The sequence below is a fragment of the Sprattus sprattus genome (assembly GCF_963457725.1).
Source record: "Sprattus sprattus genome assembly, chromosome: 19".
Lineage (NCBI taxonomy): Eukaryota > Metazoa > Chordata > Actinopteri > Clupeiformes > Clupeidae > Sprattus > Sprattus sprattus.
The window spans coordinates 3343545-3359490 of NC_137917.1; the positions used below are offsets into that span (position 1 = coordinate 3343545).

Genomic DNA, 15946 nt, shown 5'->3' on the forward strand with positions numbered 1-15946 from the left:
ACCTTTGTATGTGATTATATATTTCTTTGTTTGTGCATGTGTGTATGAGGGAGTGAATGGGTCCTAGGGTCGCCCTGGTTGTGAGTGGGTGGCAGCTGGAATGTGTGAGTGCGGTGAGAAGGGCCCATCTTATTGGATGTGTAATGTTTTGTTGTCCGTCCCGCTGCCACGGCCAAGGAGGAAATCCAGGGGTGAGCGGATTATCTGACCGCTTAGGCCAGGCTCTGCCAATATGGCCCCATTCACTCTCAACGCCCCCCTATATGAAGACGGGTCAGCCTCATCCCCCGCTTGCTTTTCATCGCTTTCGCTTGTGTCACAGACACCCATTCTTTTCCTTTACTCTCCTCTTCCGGCCTGCCTCGGAATTATCACTCGTATTTTTCCCCTCGGGAGGGAGGGAGTGATTGAGTGGGCAGCGGTTCTAGAAGATTCCCACAGGGTTAAGGTGGTAAAGTGTCACCCTGTCCACACCCACAGAAAATACAGACTTGTCGTTGAGCCCAGGGGAAACGAGTCTCTCCACCCCTGTCCCGCCTCGCCCCTCACAGGGTTGAAAAGGAGAGAGTGAGAAGAGGTGAATAAAGAGGTCACTTGATGAGCAGTGTGCCATGAATGATCGTTTGGAGGCTAAATCTTTATTGGGGCTTTTAGCTCCACGTCTGAGAGGCTGTGCTATCTCTGACAAGGCTGAGGTTGTGCTCTCTCAGTGTGCTGCCATAGACATTGTTATGGAGGCGTTGCTGTGCTGTGTGGTTGAGGCCCTGCTTGGCTGTGTGCCCCTCACATCGCTGCTCTGTAGCTGGCATGTGATGACTGTGAGGGTGCTCCTATTGCTGAGAGGTAGAGGGGCTGTTTTTGCTGGGAGGCCCTGTCTGCTGCTGCTGCTGCTGCTGCTGCTGGTGGTGGTGGTGGTGGTGGTGGTGGCGATACAGCAGGAGTCTGCTTCTCCTCCACTGCAGCCTGGGCCCTGGTGGCAGCAGCACCATCTGAAAGTCTTTATGGAGAGGAAGTGGTAATTGTAAGCAGCCTTCAACCTTCCGACTGGCCTAGGCTTGTCTCTCTCTCACTCACTCACTCACTTTCTTTCTTTCTTTCTTTCTTTCTTTCTTTCTTTCTTTCTTTCTCTCTCTCTCCCTATCTCTACCTCTCTCTCTCTCTCTCTCTCTCTCTCTCTCTCTCTCTCTCTCTCTCTCTCTCTCCCCTATCCTTCTCATGCTTGCTCATTCAGTGGCCCACCCTAATCTGCCCTCCCACCCTCCCTCCGCCTCGTGCTGTCTCCTGCTTGTGATGTCTGTCAGATGCGCGCCAAACTGACCGATAGCCTCTTCATCTCGTGCGAGGCAGCAGTGCCGCCTCTGCCATCGCTCCAGCGCTCCCTCTCGCCATTTGCGTCAGAGCATAGCCTCTACCGCCCTCCACCCCTTACGCCACCTCAGCTCACCCCAACCCTACCCCCTGAGAGTCTCTCCCTGCCCTGCCAACAATAAGATTGCAGTCAGATTAGCGTCCACAAACGAGCGCGCTGGAATGCCTCCATCCTCCCCCTCTGCGCCGTTTTTGCAGACGTGGCGAGGTCGTTATGGATGCAGATGTGTGCGTGATCACGGTCCAGCCGTGGTGCCTGGCGAGGCGAGTGCCAGGCGAAGCGCTCTCTCTCTACCCCTACCTCCACCCCCTCTTCGATAGCTGTTCCGTGGCCTGTGGTTTAGGGAACGGAACAGGACGGAGGCCAGTGGGAGCTGAGGGGAGAGCGAAAGGGCCTCTCCATGTCAGTGGGTCTCAGATGCTGTCAGTCATTTTGGGTAGTGCGTGTGAGTGAATGCGTGAGCTTATGCTGGTGGAGGGGGAGTCTCTGGATATAATGGTAACAGTGTATGGTTTTTCTGTCAAGTGGATATTTGGTCAGATAAAGTCAACAGTTCTGTGTGTGTGTGTCGGGGGGCTTTAATGTTGTGTGTACTCACAATGTCTTGTGACTTGTGTATTGCTATTAAAGTAGTGGATCTGGCATATCTTCCAAATATTTTGCAATACTTCACCATATTTGTGACCATTTGGCAAATGAAAATGCAAATTAATGTGCGTTTCAACCACTGTTGTCCACATTTTGCCCAGAGGGCACAACTGCATGATTAAATGACCGCCACACAAAATAGGTCAAGAACTTTTCTGGTTTTAATAAGTGAAGCTAGTATTAATGCTATGTTAGCTGGGAAGCCTAACGTTGGCGGCCCACAGCACAATACCCTCATTTTTTTTCGAACAGAATTCTTCTCTCTTTAAATATTATCCACTAACCATTGTAACAGATCTGCACGAATGGCTCAATCTCAATTTCATCTCTATCTGAACTTAACCGCTTGAGGCATTTATAAAAACTTTTTTATTTCTATAAAACAAACGAACGAACAAAAGCAAAAACACAGAGAAACGGGTTAATGCCAAATTCGGGTGTCTCTCAGTCTGACCCTCGAAGGGGAAACTGTGTTAATATGTATACTTTGTATATTATGTGCATTTATCTGTGTGCACTCAGTGTGGATATTGTGTGTGTGTGTGTGTGTGTGTGTGTGTGTAAGTGCATGGTGGACTGCAGATTAGTGTGAGGGGGAACAGCTCAGCAGTCTGTCGCGGCAGTGATCTCATCCAGAGAAGACTGCACGTAGCAGCCGCCCGCTCGCCCGCCCGCCTGCGCTCAATAGTGACCTCAGGAACGATGCTCGCTCTGTGAATTCAGATCTCATCCAGAGAAGACTGCACGTAGCAGCCGCCCGCTCGCCCGCCCGCCTGCGCTCAATAGTGACCTCAGGAACGATGCTCGCTCTGTGAATTCAGAGAGACAGACAGAGAGAGAGAGAGAGGCAGAAAGAGGTTTAGAGGGAGGCGAGAGAGAAGACGGAAAAAAAAGGTAGACAGATTGATGCTGTGCGTCTCAAAATGTGGTGGAGATCTCACACTCGGAGCAGCTTCCCTGGCCCGCCGCCCCGCTCCCTGTAAACACCCAGGAACGAGGATATGATGGAATGGGTCGGAGACGGCTTCGGGATGATGTCAACCTGCCTGCTGCGTCCGCGGTTCCACCACAAGTCTGCGTTAAACGTCGAGCGCCTTTTCTTTTCACAGCATGCTCCTCTTCTTTTCTTTTTTTCTTTTCCAATTATAGATATCGAAGGCTGCTTTCCTTGACGGGTGTTAAACACAAAGCCAAATTTAGTTTAGCATAAGACTTGATCTGTGAAAGCATCCCTTAAGTGCTCTGCACCACTGAACTAAACTCCGCCTGTGAGCTGACACTGCTAGTGGTTGCACACAGTAGTAGGGATTCATTTGCTGTGACCTTCAAGTGAGAGTTGTTCCTGTGTGTCATAAACCAATCCTTTGTTCTCCTGTGTCTTCCCTTCCCGTAGTTACGCAAAGGCCGCCTTCTGCCTGGAAGAGCTCATGATGACCAACCCGCACAACCACTTGTACTGTGAGCAGTATGCCGAGGTATGGTCGAGGTCGATGCTCTCCGCCATAATGACTTGTGACTGAGTAGGTGTTGAACTAGCCGTTTCTCTGACTGTGGTCACCGTAGGAAATTTGTGGTGTCTTGTGGCATATCCACGTCACGACTTTGCCAAATTGAATTTACAGAAGCTCGAGGGAAGGGTTTTGTTTTTTCGTGCCTAAACGACTGTTCTCCCTCAGTGATTGTAGGATAATTTGTCAAACAAATTGAGGGGGCGTTTCAATGAACTTGTCAATTCATAGGCACATAACTTGTCTTGCATGCAATGTCATGTATTTGTGGTGTTGTTAACCGTCATACCTATGGAGAGATATCCTTGTATTTATTACAAACTGTTCCCACGCCCCTCTTTGCCTGGTGTGACCCTACAGGTGAAGTACACCCAGGGGGGCATGGATAACCTGGATCTGGCACGCAAGTATTTCGCCCAGGCACTGAAGCTGAACAACAGAAACATGCGGGCCCTGTTCGGCCTCTACATGGTGAGTTGGGCCTCACTCCGGTCGGGTTGGTGTTGGGATAACAAACAGCCTGCCCCTGTGTTTGTGCACTACACATTTTTCATGAGGTGGATAGAGTGAACATTGTGATTTTTTTTTTCTGTATTTGAGGATGAGTAGTCTCTGCTTAGTCAGCCAGCCAGACTTTAAACACACACACACACACACACACACACACATAAACACATACACACTGACATTTACACACACACACACACATTCTCTCTCCCCTTCTCTCTGTCGGTCATGGAAAACACAGGTATTTTCTCTGTAACCTAAACCCAAAACGGTCTCTCCCCCACCACCCCCGCTACATTCTCGACTGTGTTTACGGTCCAGGTAAAATAAACCAGGAGCTGTTAAAGAGGCCGAGAGCAGTTATGGGCCGCTGCTGCTGGGGCCCCGTCCAGTGGAGGGGTGGGCTCTCTCTCCAGGTCCCCAGACTGCACCTCCACTGAACGCTCCTTTCATCTCCCTATTTATTTCAACAGGAAGTTGTCTATTAACGCCAATGCATCGTTTGTAAGTGAGGCCTGACATGTGAACACAAACGGCCCAGTCGCTAGCTCTTATTCCAGTGCAGGGGTGAGGGCCTAGCAGCACACAGTCTCTTTCAGACACACGTGTGCTGCATTCCACCTCTACACACACACACACACACACACACACACACACACAGACAGACCTACACTTCTCCTCAAAGCCCAGGCCGTTAGAAAATCATAAGAACAGGCCAAATGCCTCGGCTCATGTTGTGTGTTTGAAATGCACATGCAGCTCGCATTGGAAAGCTGCCACTCAACTCTGTAGGATCAATTAAAGACTCCCACTATAAAATAGCAGACCCTTTATCCAGAGGGACTGTCATGGCAGATCTGACCCCCTGGCTTGGGTCACTGATGCCATGGTCAATTAAAGTGGTGATTATCTTTCATGACCCCCTTTTTAAGCCTTCTGACTCTGACTAGAAGAGGCACCATCTCCCTCACACACACACACACACACAGACCCCCTCGCTGCAGACTTTCCTGCACGAGCTGTTGAAACCAATGCAGCAAGTGCCAGTTAGGGCAGCGCTGTTAGCTTATAGCTCACGTCGGGATAAAGAAAAGGGGTTAGAAGAAAACCTTGTGCCATTAAATCCACATGCTGAAACATATTCTGTTTTCTCAGTATCTCGCTCACTCACTCAGTCACTCTTTCACACTCTCTTTGCCTCTTTCTTTGCCCCTCTCCAACGTTCAAGTCTAAGAAGAAGAGGTCCCCTCTATTGGCACTGACTAGGTTTCTGTGTGTGTGTGTGTGTGTGTGTGTGTGTGTGTGTGTGTGTGTGTGGCTTTCATGTGCTGCCCGCTCGCCTGGCCTTCTTCTGGGTACTCCTTGCCTGGTAAAGCTGAGCCTGGACCAGAATGTGGAGTTGGGGAACACTACCAGCACACGCATAGACACACACACACACATAGACACACACACACAACAGTCCCACATCATGAAGTACGAGTGGATTTGTGGTTGGCAGAGCCGTGGGGAGGGGGAGGCTTGTGAGGCGGGTAGGCGGGCGGTTAGGAGAGCCACCAGGCGGAGAGCATGATTCACATCGCCGCGGCGTGCCGCCCCCCAGACGCACTCCAGGCCTGTCATCACCAGCTATCTCTGGTGTTACACCAATTTGGAAGCATTAATAGATGCTGGGTTAGCAAGAGTGAGAGAACGAGATGGGAGGGGGTGGAAGAAGGAGACAGAAAGTGAAGAGGAAGGGGTTCTGCCTTCTGAAGTCGGCGAGTGCGCTCAATTTTTCCCTCCCCGTAAACCGCTTTTCCTTGTGCTGCTGCGGGAATTGGTGGTGGGCAAGTGTGTAGGTGGTGTGTGTGTGTGTTTGGGGGAGGGGGTAGTTGGGTGATTCTTTGCCATGCCGTTTCTGCCATGACGACCAAGCTGATGCGGTTTCGCGTTTGTCTCGATGACACTTTTATTGCTGGTTTACCGCATATTCTTTACTTTTTTTTCCCTCTTCATGTGCGAAACTTAGTCTTCCTCTGGGTCTCCCTTGCTGTAGTCCTCTTTCTTCGGTTACCTCTTTCTCTGCTCTCTCTCTTCTTTTATCCTTTCATATGTACGCTCTCTCTAATACTTTTTTGTTCCCTCTCTCCCCTACCCCCCTTCCCTGGGTGTAGTCTGCCAGTCATCTTGCAGCCAGCCCAAAAGTCAGCGCCAAGGTGAAGAAGGACAATGTGAAGTATGCCGCCTGGGCTGCCAGTCAAATCAACAGAGCCTATCAGGTGAGTCCCCCAGTGCCTGTCAAGCCTCCCCTGACACCTTCCAATCACAGGGCCCCTCTTTGAAGGCTCTGATGATCACTGGTGGTGACGCAGCTCTGTGATAGAACACGGCATGTGCTTGTTGTTTGGCTGTGTGCACGTGTGTATGTTTGAGTATACGTAAGTCTGTCTGCGTGCATGAGCGTAGAAGTGTATTTGTGTCTAAGCGTGTGTGTGTGTGTGTGTTTGTGTGTTCATTCCGCGCTGCTGGCTGTGTTTGGGCCTCGCTTGGGTACATTTCAGCTAATGTGTTGACTTAAGCCCACAGGGCCAGTCCTTGTGTTTCACAGCTGTTTTCTATGTTTGCATGTAAAACTAGAGCTATCGATTCCGCCCGCATGAATCATCACCCTGTACGTGTGTGTTTGTGCGTGTGTGTGCATGGTGTGGGTGTGTGTGTGTTATAGAGGCGTCAGGAGATGGTGAGAGGAAACTATGCGGCTCGTACACCGCTGATGGTTGGAGAGTTAGGTGGAGAGAAGGAGTGAGGGATGAAGGGGCTGATGGAGACAGACTGTTACTGTAGGGGAGGGAGGGAGGGGAAAAACTGAGGTGCTGCTCAGATGGTATCGCTAAGAGAAAACATGGTTTACGCAGTTGCCATGACACACAGCATAAATGCACATTTAACAGAAATCTTAACTGCCAATAAACGATAGACGTTGCTTATTTAAGCCTTGACAGTTAAACACATAATAAGAGGGTCCTTAGTCAGCAAGCACAGTACATCAAAAAATCCCCTGCGCTCCACCTCTTCCATCACACATACTCATCTGCTCTGGAGCGCTCAGGCAAACACACACACACTTAAATACACACACACACTTAAATACACATACATCAATACACAACACAGCAGTCTCACACCACACTGTAGGATCCTTAGACAGATTTCTGTCTTGCTCTCTCTCTCTCTCCCTCCCTCCTTCCTTCCTGAGTGCTTGCCTTAATCTTTCAGTGCCATCTCTCCAAGCATTTAGAGGTGTCTAAATACATACACCCAACTCGCTTTCACTCCAGCACTCTGGCTTTCTGTTTGTCTTTCTCAGTCCTTGTCACTGATGTGACCAGCCTTAGCATCCCAGAGGTGGTCGAGTTGCAGCAGTCCTCTCTCCCCCTCTCGTCTCCCTCTCGTCCCCCTCTCGTCTCCCTTGGCCTCTGATCCTTCACAAAGCCACACTAATTCCCTGCATCAAGACAGAACCCTGGAACAATGTTGGATGTAAACGCACCATCCCAGGCTCTTCCACATGCATGAGTGTGGATACATGAGACAAGACTTTGATTAATCAAAAACACAAGTAGACGTGGGGGTGGGGGGTGCAGGACTCAGAGCTGCTAGTGTGCAATGTCCTTGTCCATGAGGGAGAGAATACGAGGAAGATTTGTGTGGAACCACATTGATCTTCAGTCTTTAAGAGCCGGCTGGTGGAACAGTCAGGCACTGAGATCAGTTAACTTGTCAATGCAGTGAAAGCACATGAACACCCAAAAAGGTGCATGTACAGATGCATTCTTGTGCTTCACCTCTTGGGATTACTCACAGTGACGCAGTTCAAGAACAGTTACATAAGCGGTCTTGTCAACTTGAACAACCACATCAAAAACTGACCTTTAATTACACTGCTAGCTAGTCTTAAGACATGGTGCTTTTTTGTCTGAAATGCCTGCTTTGTCCTGTAAGTAGACTGTACAGCACTCTGTCTTGAGAAATACAGTGCGTTAGTGCCGCTGGCCCAGAGGGAGTCTGGCTCACCGTGTCGGCATGAAGCATCTTAGGCCTGCAGCGGTTGCGAGTCAGACGCTTTGAGTAATGAGCCTTGCAGCTCTTAAAGGTGAAGTGCCTGTCACTCCAGAGTGGTGCGAGCTGATTGATGGTGACTTTAAAGGCTTTTGGTCGTGTCAGCGGTGAATTCTCACGGCGTACCTGGTGCTTATCATACCTGAACTTAACGCATAGGGAGGCAGGTGGCAGAGGCCGGCAGCCATGACGGGTCATCCGGAGGTCACGGCAGCTAGGTGCATGACGAGGAACATTTTAAAAAGCCACTCACTCCTTGCTGCACGCACTGTTCGATCACTCATCTGCACTTTCTCACTCCCCTTCAGTCGAAATCAAGTATGGTTTATTGGCTCATTCTGTCGACGTGTGGTTAAGAGGGCGGGGTTTGCATGCTGAAATTGTGAGTATGCATACAAATCAAGTTATGCACCTCACCAAGGGAAAAGGATTGTTGCACAGAACAGAACACTTTGCAAAAAGGAAAAAAAAGCTGCTCTTTTTTTCAACCCGTCCTTTTTTCCCCTGATGAGGGCTCTCAGCACCGTGACACGGTGACTGTCTGTAATACGAAGTTGACACCAGCACTGTCTGTAAGACGAGGTTGCCTGGAAAATGTGGTGTCTTGTGTAACCCCAAGGAGGTCAGGCCCGGTTAGACCTGGAGCCTCCCGCTGCTCTTCTGGGCTCATCAGATAACCTCTCAGGCCCATGGAAGCTCAATGGAGTATGGAGCGGAGCTGGAACAGAGGCCCCCGGACTGGGAGCTGCACAGCAGAACACTTGTGGAGCAGGCAGTGGAAGGGAGTGTGGAGGAGAATGCTGTGGCGGTGGTGGTGGTTGTTAGAGACTTGGGCGCTCCATTGGTTTGGTAAACCTTGGTGTTACTGAAGGGTTGTTGAGTAAATAACTAGGAGTTGCGGTAGCAGTGCATCTTGTTGAATTATTTGCCACAGGCTTGTGTCACGGCTCCTGGGAAAGAGAAATAGTTTATTTCCGGATGCCTCTCTCGACCCTGCTCTTGTGTGTCCCCTAATCCGTCTGCCACCTCTGGTTATGGGTGAGTCACACCGCAATCACCCTGCCAACCGCTCGCCAGCACACATGCAAACACATTTAACCATGGCAACAGTGTAAGACATATACACAAACACACACACACACACACACACACACGGAATGGTTATGTGTGTTTATGTCTGGCCTCTCCTGCCTGACCTTTAACAGGAGAGGTGATTGTGTATGGTTAAATGATGGGCTACTGCATGTTCGTGTGCTCCTAATGGCAAGGAGGACTAACGGCTCCCCAGAGCCAGCAGGCCAGGAGTCACAAGGCCAGAACAGGAGCGTTTAGAGCAGGAGCTGTGGTCGCTTCCTCTGGATGGATGGAGGGAGGGAATGAGGTGGCTTGAGGGGGAAGATGCAATGAGGTGGCTTTAGGGCTTTGGGTGTCTCCAATGAGGCTCATCCCCCACCTGTGAAGAGGCTCTTTGTGGTCTCGGCTGCTGTGCTGTGCTGTCTCACTCCGTTGGGCTGATGACTCAGTGGAACAAGGCTCTAGGGCCCGTCATGGCAACGCTCTCACCTGCTTCCATCCTTTCTCTGTCTTTCCCTTCGCCTATCCTCTCTCCAATCCCTGGACAACACATACCGATCAATCGGATGGTGTAGTCCATGAAAGTTGTTCCGATGTCCCCTCTTTATCTGGATGAGTCATTTTTCAAGCTTGAAATGTGGCCACGTTTTGAAAACGAAAGCCACAAGAAAAAAAGAAAACAACAGTGTAGAAGATGAAGACCTCCCTGAGTCAGAAAATAGTTTGTTTTTGGAGAAGTGGGTTAGGCGTTTGTCTGTGTGTGTGTGTGTGTGTGTGTGTGTGTGCACGGCTGTCGTGGTTGCCTTTTATTGGCCTGGCGGGGCTGTCCTGTTTTAATTGAGGGGATGAATGCTGAGGGGCAGTGGAGATGAGTCACACCGGATGGGGCCTCCTGCCCCAGGATCGAGAGTAAATGAGTGGACTGAAAGAGAAGGTTTTGGAGTTCCAGGGGGCGAGAGGGAGTGACTCATTAAGCACATTTAAAAAAAAAACGCCTACACGCACGAACAAATCAAGCGAGAAAATACCTGATGACTCCTTTGCTCTGATTAGGTCAATTAAGCCGTGGGTTCAGACGGCCTGAGCTGCCTCAGTCATGGACGAGTAAACACACAGGAAGGGAAAATGCCATGTTTTTAAGCACTGGATTCTTTACATAACGGAGGGATTTTCGTATGCTTTTTTTCTTTTCCTTTCTTTCACTCTTTCGTTCTCTCTCTCTCTCTCTGGTTGTGTAGCTCTAACAGTTTATCTTTATAAGAGAGCGTTCAGTATTTGGTGGCAGTATGTGTATGTGCACTTGCTTCCCTTTTGTGTACTCCCTCTCTTAGTTTGAACTTTGACACCTGAGTAAGCTGTGTTAACACCTGGACGTGCCCTTTCTCCCCCCTCCCCCATTCTCTCTTCAGCTGGCAGGGCGCGGGGCAAAGGAGAGCAAGTGCTCCATGAAGGCGGTGGAGGAGATGCTGGAGTCCATGCAGATCACCATGTCCTGAACCTGCAGTCTGTAGGGCCTTCCTCTCTCCGTCAGCTACACCATCTCTACAAGGCAGCTCCTACTGTACAGCACCCACCCTCCATCACCACGGTGTATTGGGAGGTGGGAGTCAGCCATTCCAGCACCCGCTCCCCCCTCTCGTTTTGTTTTTGTAAGGTTTGTTAGGTCTTCTACAGCAGAAGCCGGTAGAGTACTCCCCACAGTGCAAAATCAGGGACTAGAATGTTAATAGATGACTGTAAATGTTATTTAAAAGAAAGAGGCTGCGAGTGTGTGACCTGTTTGACCTTTGTCTGAATGATGTGACCTTTTTATCGTGGCCGACCCCAGGGTCGGTCAACTGCCCGTCTAAATAAAGAGAGTTATATTAGAAAATAACATAATAAAATAATGATTTTAAAAAATAAACTGTGGAATGTGCAAAACTTTTTCTGGCCTTTTGCGTAATTGAATACAAGGAATCTTCTTTTACGCATGTTGTAGGTTGCTCCTCTTCTTTCTTTTTTTATTTATTTATTTATTTATTAATTATACCCTGCTTTTTGTCTGGGTGTTTGGCAGAGCCTGCCCAACTGACATGGCCCCCCAGTGCCTAGTGCGTCAGATGCTGTCAGTTGAGACAAGGCTGTGTGGAGTGGCGGTCAGGCAGCTGGATGCAGTTCTTCCATCCAAAGGGAACAACGGTATCAGACCACCTAGCCAGCGCTGCAAGTACTTATCGTAATGATAATGATGAAGATGATAATAATGTCTGCCTACGCCATCACTGCTTCCATAGAATGCCTCCTCAGCAGACTCTGTGTGAGTATGGGTGGGTGTGAGAGTGTGGGTGGGTGGGTGGGTGTGAGTGCGTGTCTGACTGAGTGTGAGTGTGAGTGTGTGAGTGTGTGTGTGTGTGTGAACTGGCATAGCCCCCATTTCCATTTCGCCCCAAAGGCAGTGCAAGAATCTGCTGAAACACTTTAGGGGTGGCCGAGAAGTAAAGGCTCATTAGAAAGAAGAGAAAAAAAGAAAATGAAGGGAGGGCCTGCATGTGAGAGCCCAGCTTCTCGCGTCTCTGACACATCCAGCTGGGACTGCTGCCCTTCAATTACAGAAACACCATCCCAATCAGAGCACCGCCTCACTGCCACTAATTAAAACGGGCAAATCCCCTACATAAACCTGGGACCATTTAGAAAATGGGCCGAGACAAATGAGTACCGCAAGACGGGGAAAAAAGAATGGAGATGTGCAGGCCATGAGAAAGACACAGAGAACAGAACATGGACAGTGAGAAAGACACAGAGGGTAAAGACCCAAATAGAAGACCTGAAGAACAGAAAATGGACAGTGAGAAAGACACAGAGGGTAAAGAACCAAATATAAGAACTGCAGAGCAACTGTAGAGTTGAGGGGGGAGGAAATGGAGAGAAAGAATATGTAGAGAAAAGCAATGAAACGAGGAATAGGACAGGACTGAGAGAGTGCGAGGTGCATGTGGCCGTGAAAAGGGACGTCTGGTTTCCTACAGTGCTGGCTGGTAATTGTTGATAGGGTTGAGCTAAATGAATGTCTTGCTTCTCGCTCACACGTACTGGGTCAGCTGTTACTTCCATCTCCTTTTGTTTATTAAGTCGCGGCAATTGTCTCATTTCACATTGAGACCGGTGGAAAAGTTGAGCGCTGACTTTACGGCTCTTTTCTAGTGGTACACCCAGTTGTTGTAAAAAAATGAAGGGGGCTGGGAGGGGGTCGTAGAGGGTCGAGAATTCAAAGCCGAGGCGGAGAGAGCCATTTGCTCATCAGTTTTAATGCCCCGGCCCTTGGATGTGTCTGCATTTGATTTTTAACTCCAAACTTGCGTAACCAATGAAAGCTGAGGTACATTTGAAGGGAAGCTGACAGTGTGGTTATTTTTACAGGAACCGCTGAGCTGAAGTGAAGCTTTTTGAGGAGCCATCAAGGATGTTAGATCTGAGGAAGGGTATCGTTTACTTGTGGATGACGGTCTCCTAGACAACCAGTGGATGGAACCAAAAGTAGGGCCTTTTCTTGTAAAGGTCATTAAATGCTTGTAAATGGTCTGTAAAAGAACATGTCAATCACTTTGATGTGTGAATGATAGATCCCAAACACCACAACTTAATGCAACACCGCCATCTGTAGTCTGGAGGTAAAACTTCATGGTTGCACCCACAACCATCAAACATGTTTTAAAGTTATGACAACTTTTTAAGACCTTGGTTGCTGACAGACACAAAAATAGCATTGTTCATGACTTTGCAAAGCAATATGGAAAACTTTGTAAGAAAACAAACTTTAGTCACTTGATCCACTAATACATTTCTACTCATTAAACTGATGAGTGATCAGGGCATCACTTGATAAATCGTACATACAGCCGCGGAAAAAATTAAGAGACCACTTCAAACTTATCAGTTTCTCTGGTTTTACTATTTATTGGTATGTGTTAAAGTAAAATGTACATTTTAGTTTTATTCTATAACCTACTGGCAACATTCCTACCAAATTTCAAATAAAAATATTGTCATTTAGATCATTTATTTGCAGAAAAATGACAATTGGTCAAAATAGCAAAAAAGATGCAGTGTCTTCAGATCTCGAATAATGCAAAGAAAACAAGCTCATATTCATTTTTAAACTACACAATACTAATGCTTTAACTTAGGAAGAGTTCAGAAATCAATATTTGGTGGAATAACCTTGATTTAAAATCACAACTTTCATGTGTCTTGGCATGCTCTCCACCAGTCTTTCACATTGCCGTTGGGTGACTTTATGCTACTCCTGGCGCAAGAATTCAAGCAGCTCGGCTTCTTTTCATGGCTTGTGACCATCCATCTTCCTCTTGATCACATTTCAGAGTTTTTTTTATGGGATTCAGGTCTCGAAATTGGGCTGGCCATGACAGGGTCCTGATCTGGTGATACTCCATCCACACCTTTACTGGCCTGGCTGTGTGGCATGGAGCATTGCCCTGCTGGAAAAAACACTTCTCAGAGTTGGGGAACATTGTCAGAGCAAAAGGAAGCAAGTTTTTCGTCCGGGACAACGTTGTACTTTGCCTGGCTGAGGTTTGTAAAAGACCATAAGGATTGAACCAAAGCCGACTGGAGGGTCTCCTAGTTCGTCTTCTCTGATGAGTCCAATTTCACAGTAGGTGCAAGACTCTGTGGCTTGTAGGCCTCTCCAGGTCTCCGTCTAACCATCAGACGACCATGTGTTGGGCAAAGCTGAAAATTGGACTCATCAGAGAAGACGAACTAGGAGACCCTCCAGTCCGCTTTGGCTCAATCCTTATGGTCTTTTACAAACCTCAGCCAGGCAAAGTACAACGTTGTCCCGGACGAAAAACTTGCTTCCTTTTGCTCTGACAATGTTCCCCAACTCTGAGAAGTGTTTTTTCCAGCAGGGCAATGCTCCATGCCACACAGCCAGGCCAGTAAAGGTGTGGATGGAGTATCACCAGATCAGGCCCCTGTCATGGCCAGCCCAATTTCGAGACCTGAATCCCATAAAAAAACTCTGAAATGTTATCAAGAGGAAGATGGATGGTCACAAGCCATGAAAAGAAGCCGAGCTGCTTGAATTCTTGCGCCAGGAGTAGCATAAAGTCACCCAACGGCAATGTGAAAGACTGGTGGAGAGCATGCCAAGACACATGAAAGTTGTGATTTTAAATCAAGGTTATTCCACCAAATATTGATTTCTGAACTCTTCCTAAGTTAAAGCATTAGTATTGTGTAGTTTAAAAATGAATATGAGCTTGTTTTCTTTGCATTATTCGAGATCTGAAGACACTGCATCTTTTTTGCTATTTTGACCTATTGTCATTTTTCTGCAAATAAATGATCTAAATGACAATATTTTTATTTGAAATTTGGTAGGAATGTTGCCAGTAGGTTATAGAATAAAACTAAAATTTACATTTTACTTTAACACATACCAATAAATAGTAAAACCAGAGAAACTGATAATTTTGAAGTGGTCTCTTAATTTTTTCCGCGGCTGTATATTATGGGATTCTTTTTTGTTTAGTCATCTCAAGGGTTGACCATGAATTGCCTTATATCTGCATGCCCTTGTTCATTTGTGATGCAGGTGGGTGTAAATTAATCTGATGAATTGGCTAAATTCACCTTGCCTACTTCAACAGCTTCTCACAAGGAACTGGCCCGCTATCATCAGGTGAACACCACCGTTGAAACGTAGGGATTGAGAGAGCTCTAATGGGATGTAAAGAGCTCTCTCCAGTGTGCTGGGGATTAGTCTTTAGCATTGCCTCTAATCCTCGATTCCCAAGGAGATTATACAACACCGGTAGGACCTTTTGCCTTTCACTGGCTTTTACTTCGGCCCTTACAGAGAGCAGAGGAGCCTCCCGACAGGGAGACTTAGCCAAAGAAGTCAATGAGTCGCCAATGGGATGCCTCGAGCTTGGGACTGCCTCACCTCCACCTCTCCACTGCCCCCCCCCCTCCCCCCTTGGCACCCAACCACCTCTGCCTTACAAGCAATCCGTGCCAGCGAAGTGCCCTAAATCAGTCAGCAACCTCGGGAGCCTCTCTCAGCCTTCCCAGAACTGCACTGTGAAATTTCCCCTCCATACGTCTCCGTCCGTCACGAGGGAAAATGTGAGCTTTTGGACGAGCCCTCCGAGGCTCATGGGTCACAGAGTAACGTTCTGCCGCGGCGTGTTACTCAAGGCGAGCCGTTCCCACGGGGCTCAGGGTCGGCCCGGCACCATTTACAGTATATATCATTGGTAATCCACATGGCAATCACGGTGTCTGCCAGCAGCACTGAAAGGGCACGAAGGAAAAAGCCCCATCATGCATTAAGGGGTGTCTCGCAATAGACGCTTCAGCGCCTGAGCTGTTTCTCATTTCAGAGGGTGAGCGGCGAGGGGGAAAAAATGGGTGAAGACAAGCAAACGCCACACCAGGGATGGATTGGGAGAATTACCCAAGGTGATCTTGAGGGTGAGCTGGCAGTGGTAAGGAGGTGTGCTCTTGGAGTTCCAGGGTCCATCCGTCTCTGTCTGCTTTTGGCAAGATGCTGAGGGGGTTGGGTATGGATAGCAGGCTTCCCACGGATCCTTAAAAAGTCTTATAAAACAATTGGGTTCTGGAGCGTAATTTAGCTGTTTCTGATTGGACGAGAGACGTTCCATACTATAGGTTATTCATCAACATACCCACAGTTACGGGACGGGACTTTTCACAGCTAATAAAAAAT

The 15946-nt window shown here is 48.2% G+C and overlaps 1 protein-coding gene across 1 annotated transcript in view; it reads left to right on the forward strand.

The window, feature by feature from the left end:
- emc2 (ER membrane protein complex subunit 2) overlaps positions 1-11099 on the forward strand; it is a 29758-nt gene extending 18659 nt beyond the window's left edge. Inside the window, exons 8-11 of the mRNA XM_080857507.1 lie at positions 3411-3492; positions 3886-3996; positions 6189-6293; positions 10617-11099. Coding sequence (XP_080713633.1) covers positions 3411-3492; positions 3886-3996; positions 6189-6293; positions 10617-10703 — 385 coding nt within the window. The 3' untranslated portion in view covers positions 10704-11099. The remainder of the gene's footprint in view (positions 1-3410; positions 3493-3885; positions 3997-6188; positions 6294-10616) is intronic.
- Positions 11100-15946: the final 4847 nt, after the last annotated feature.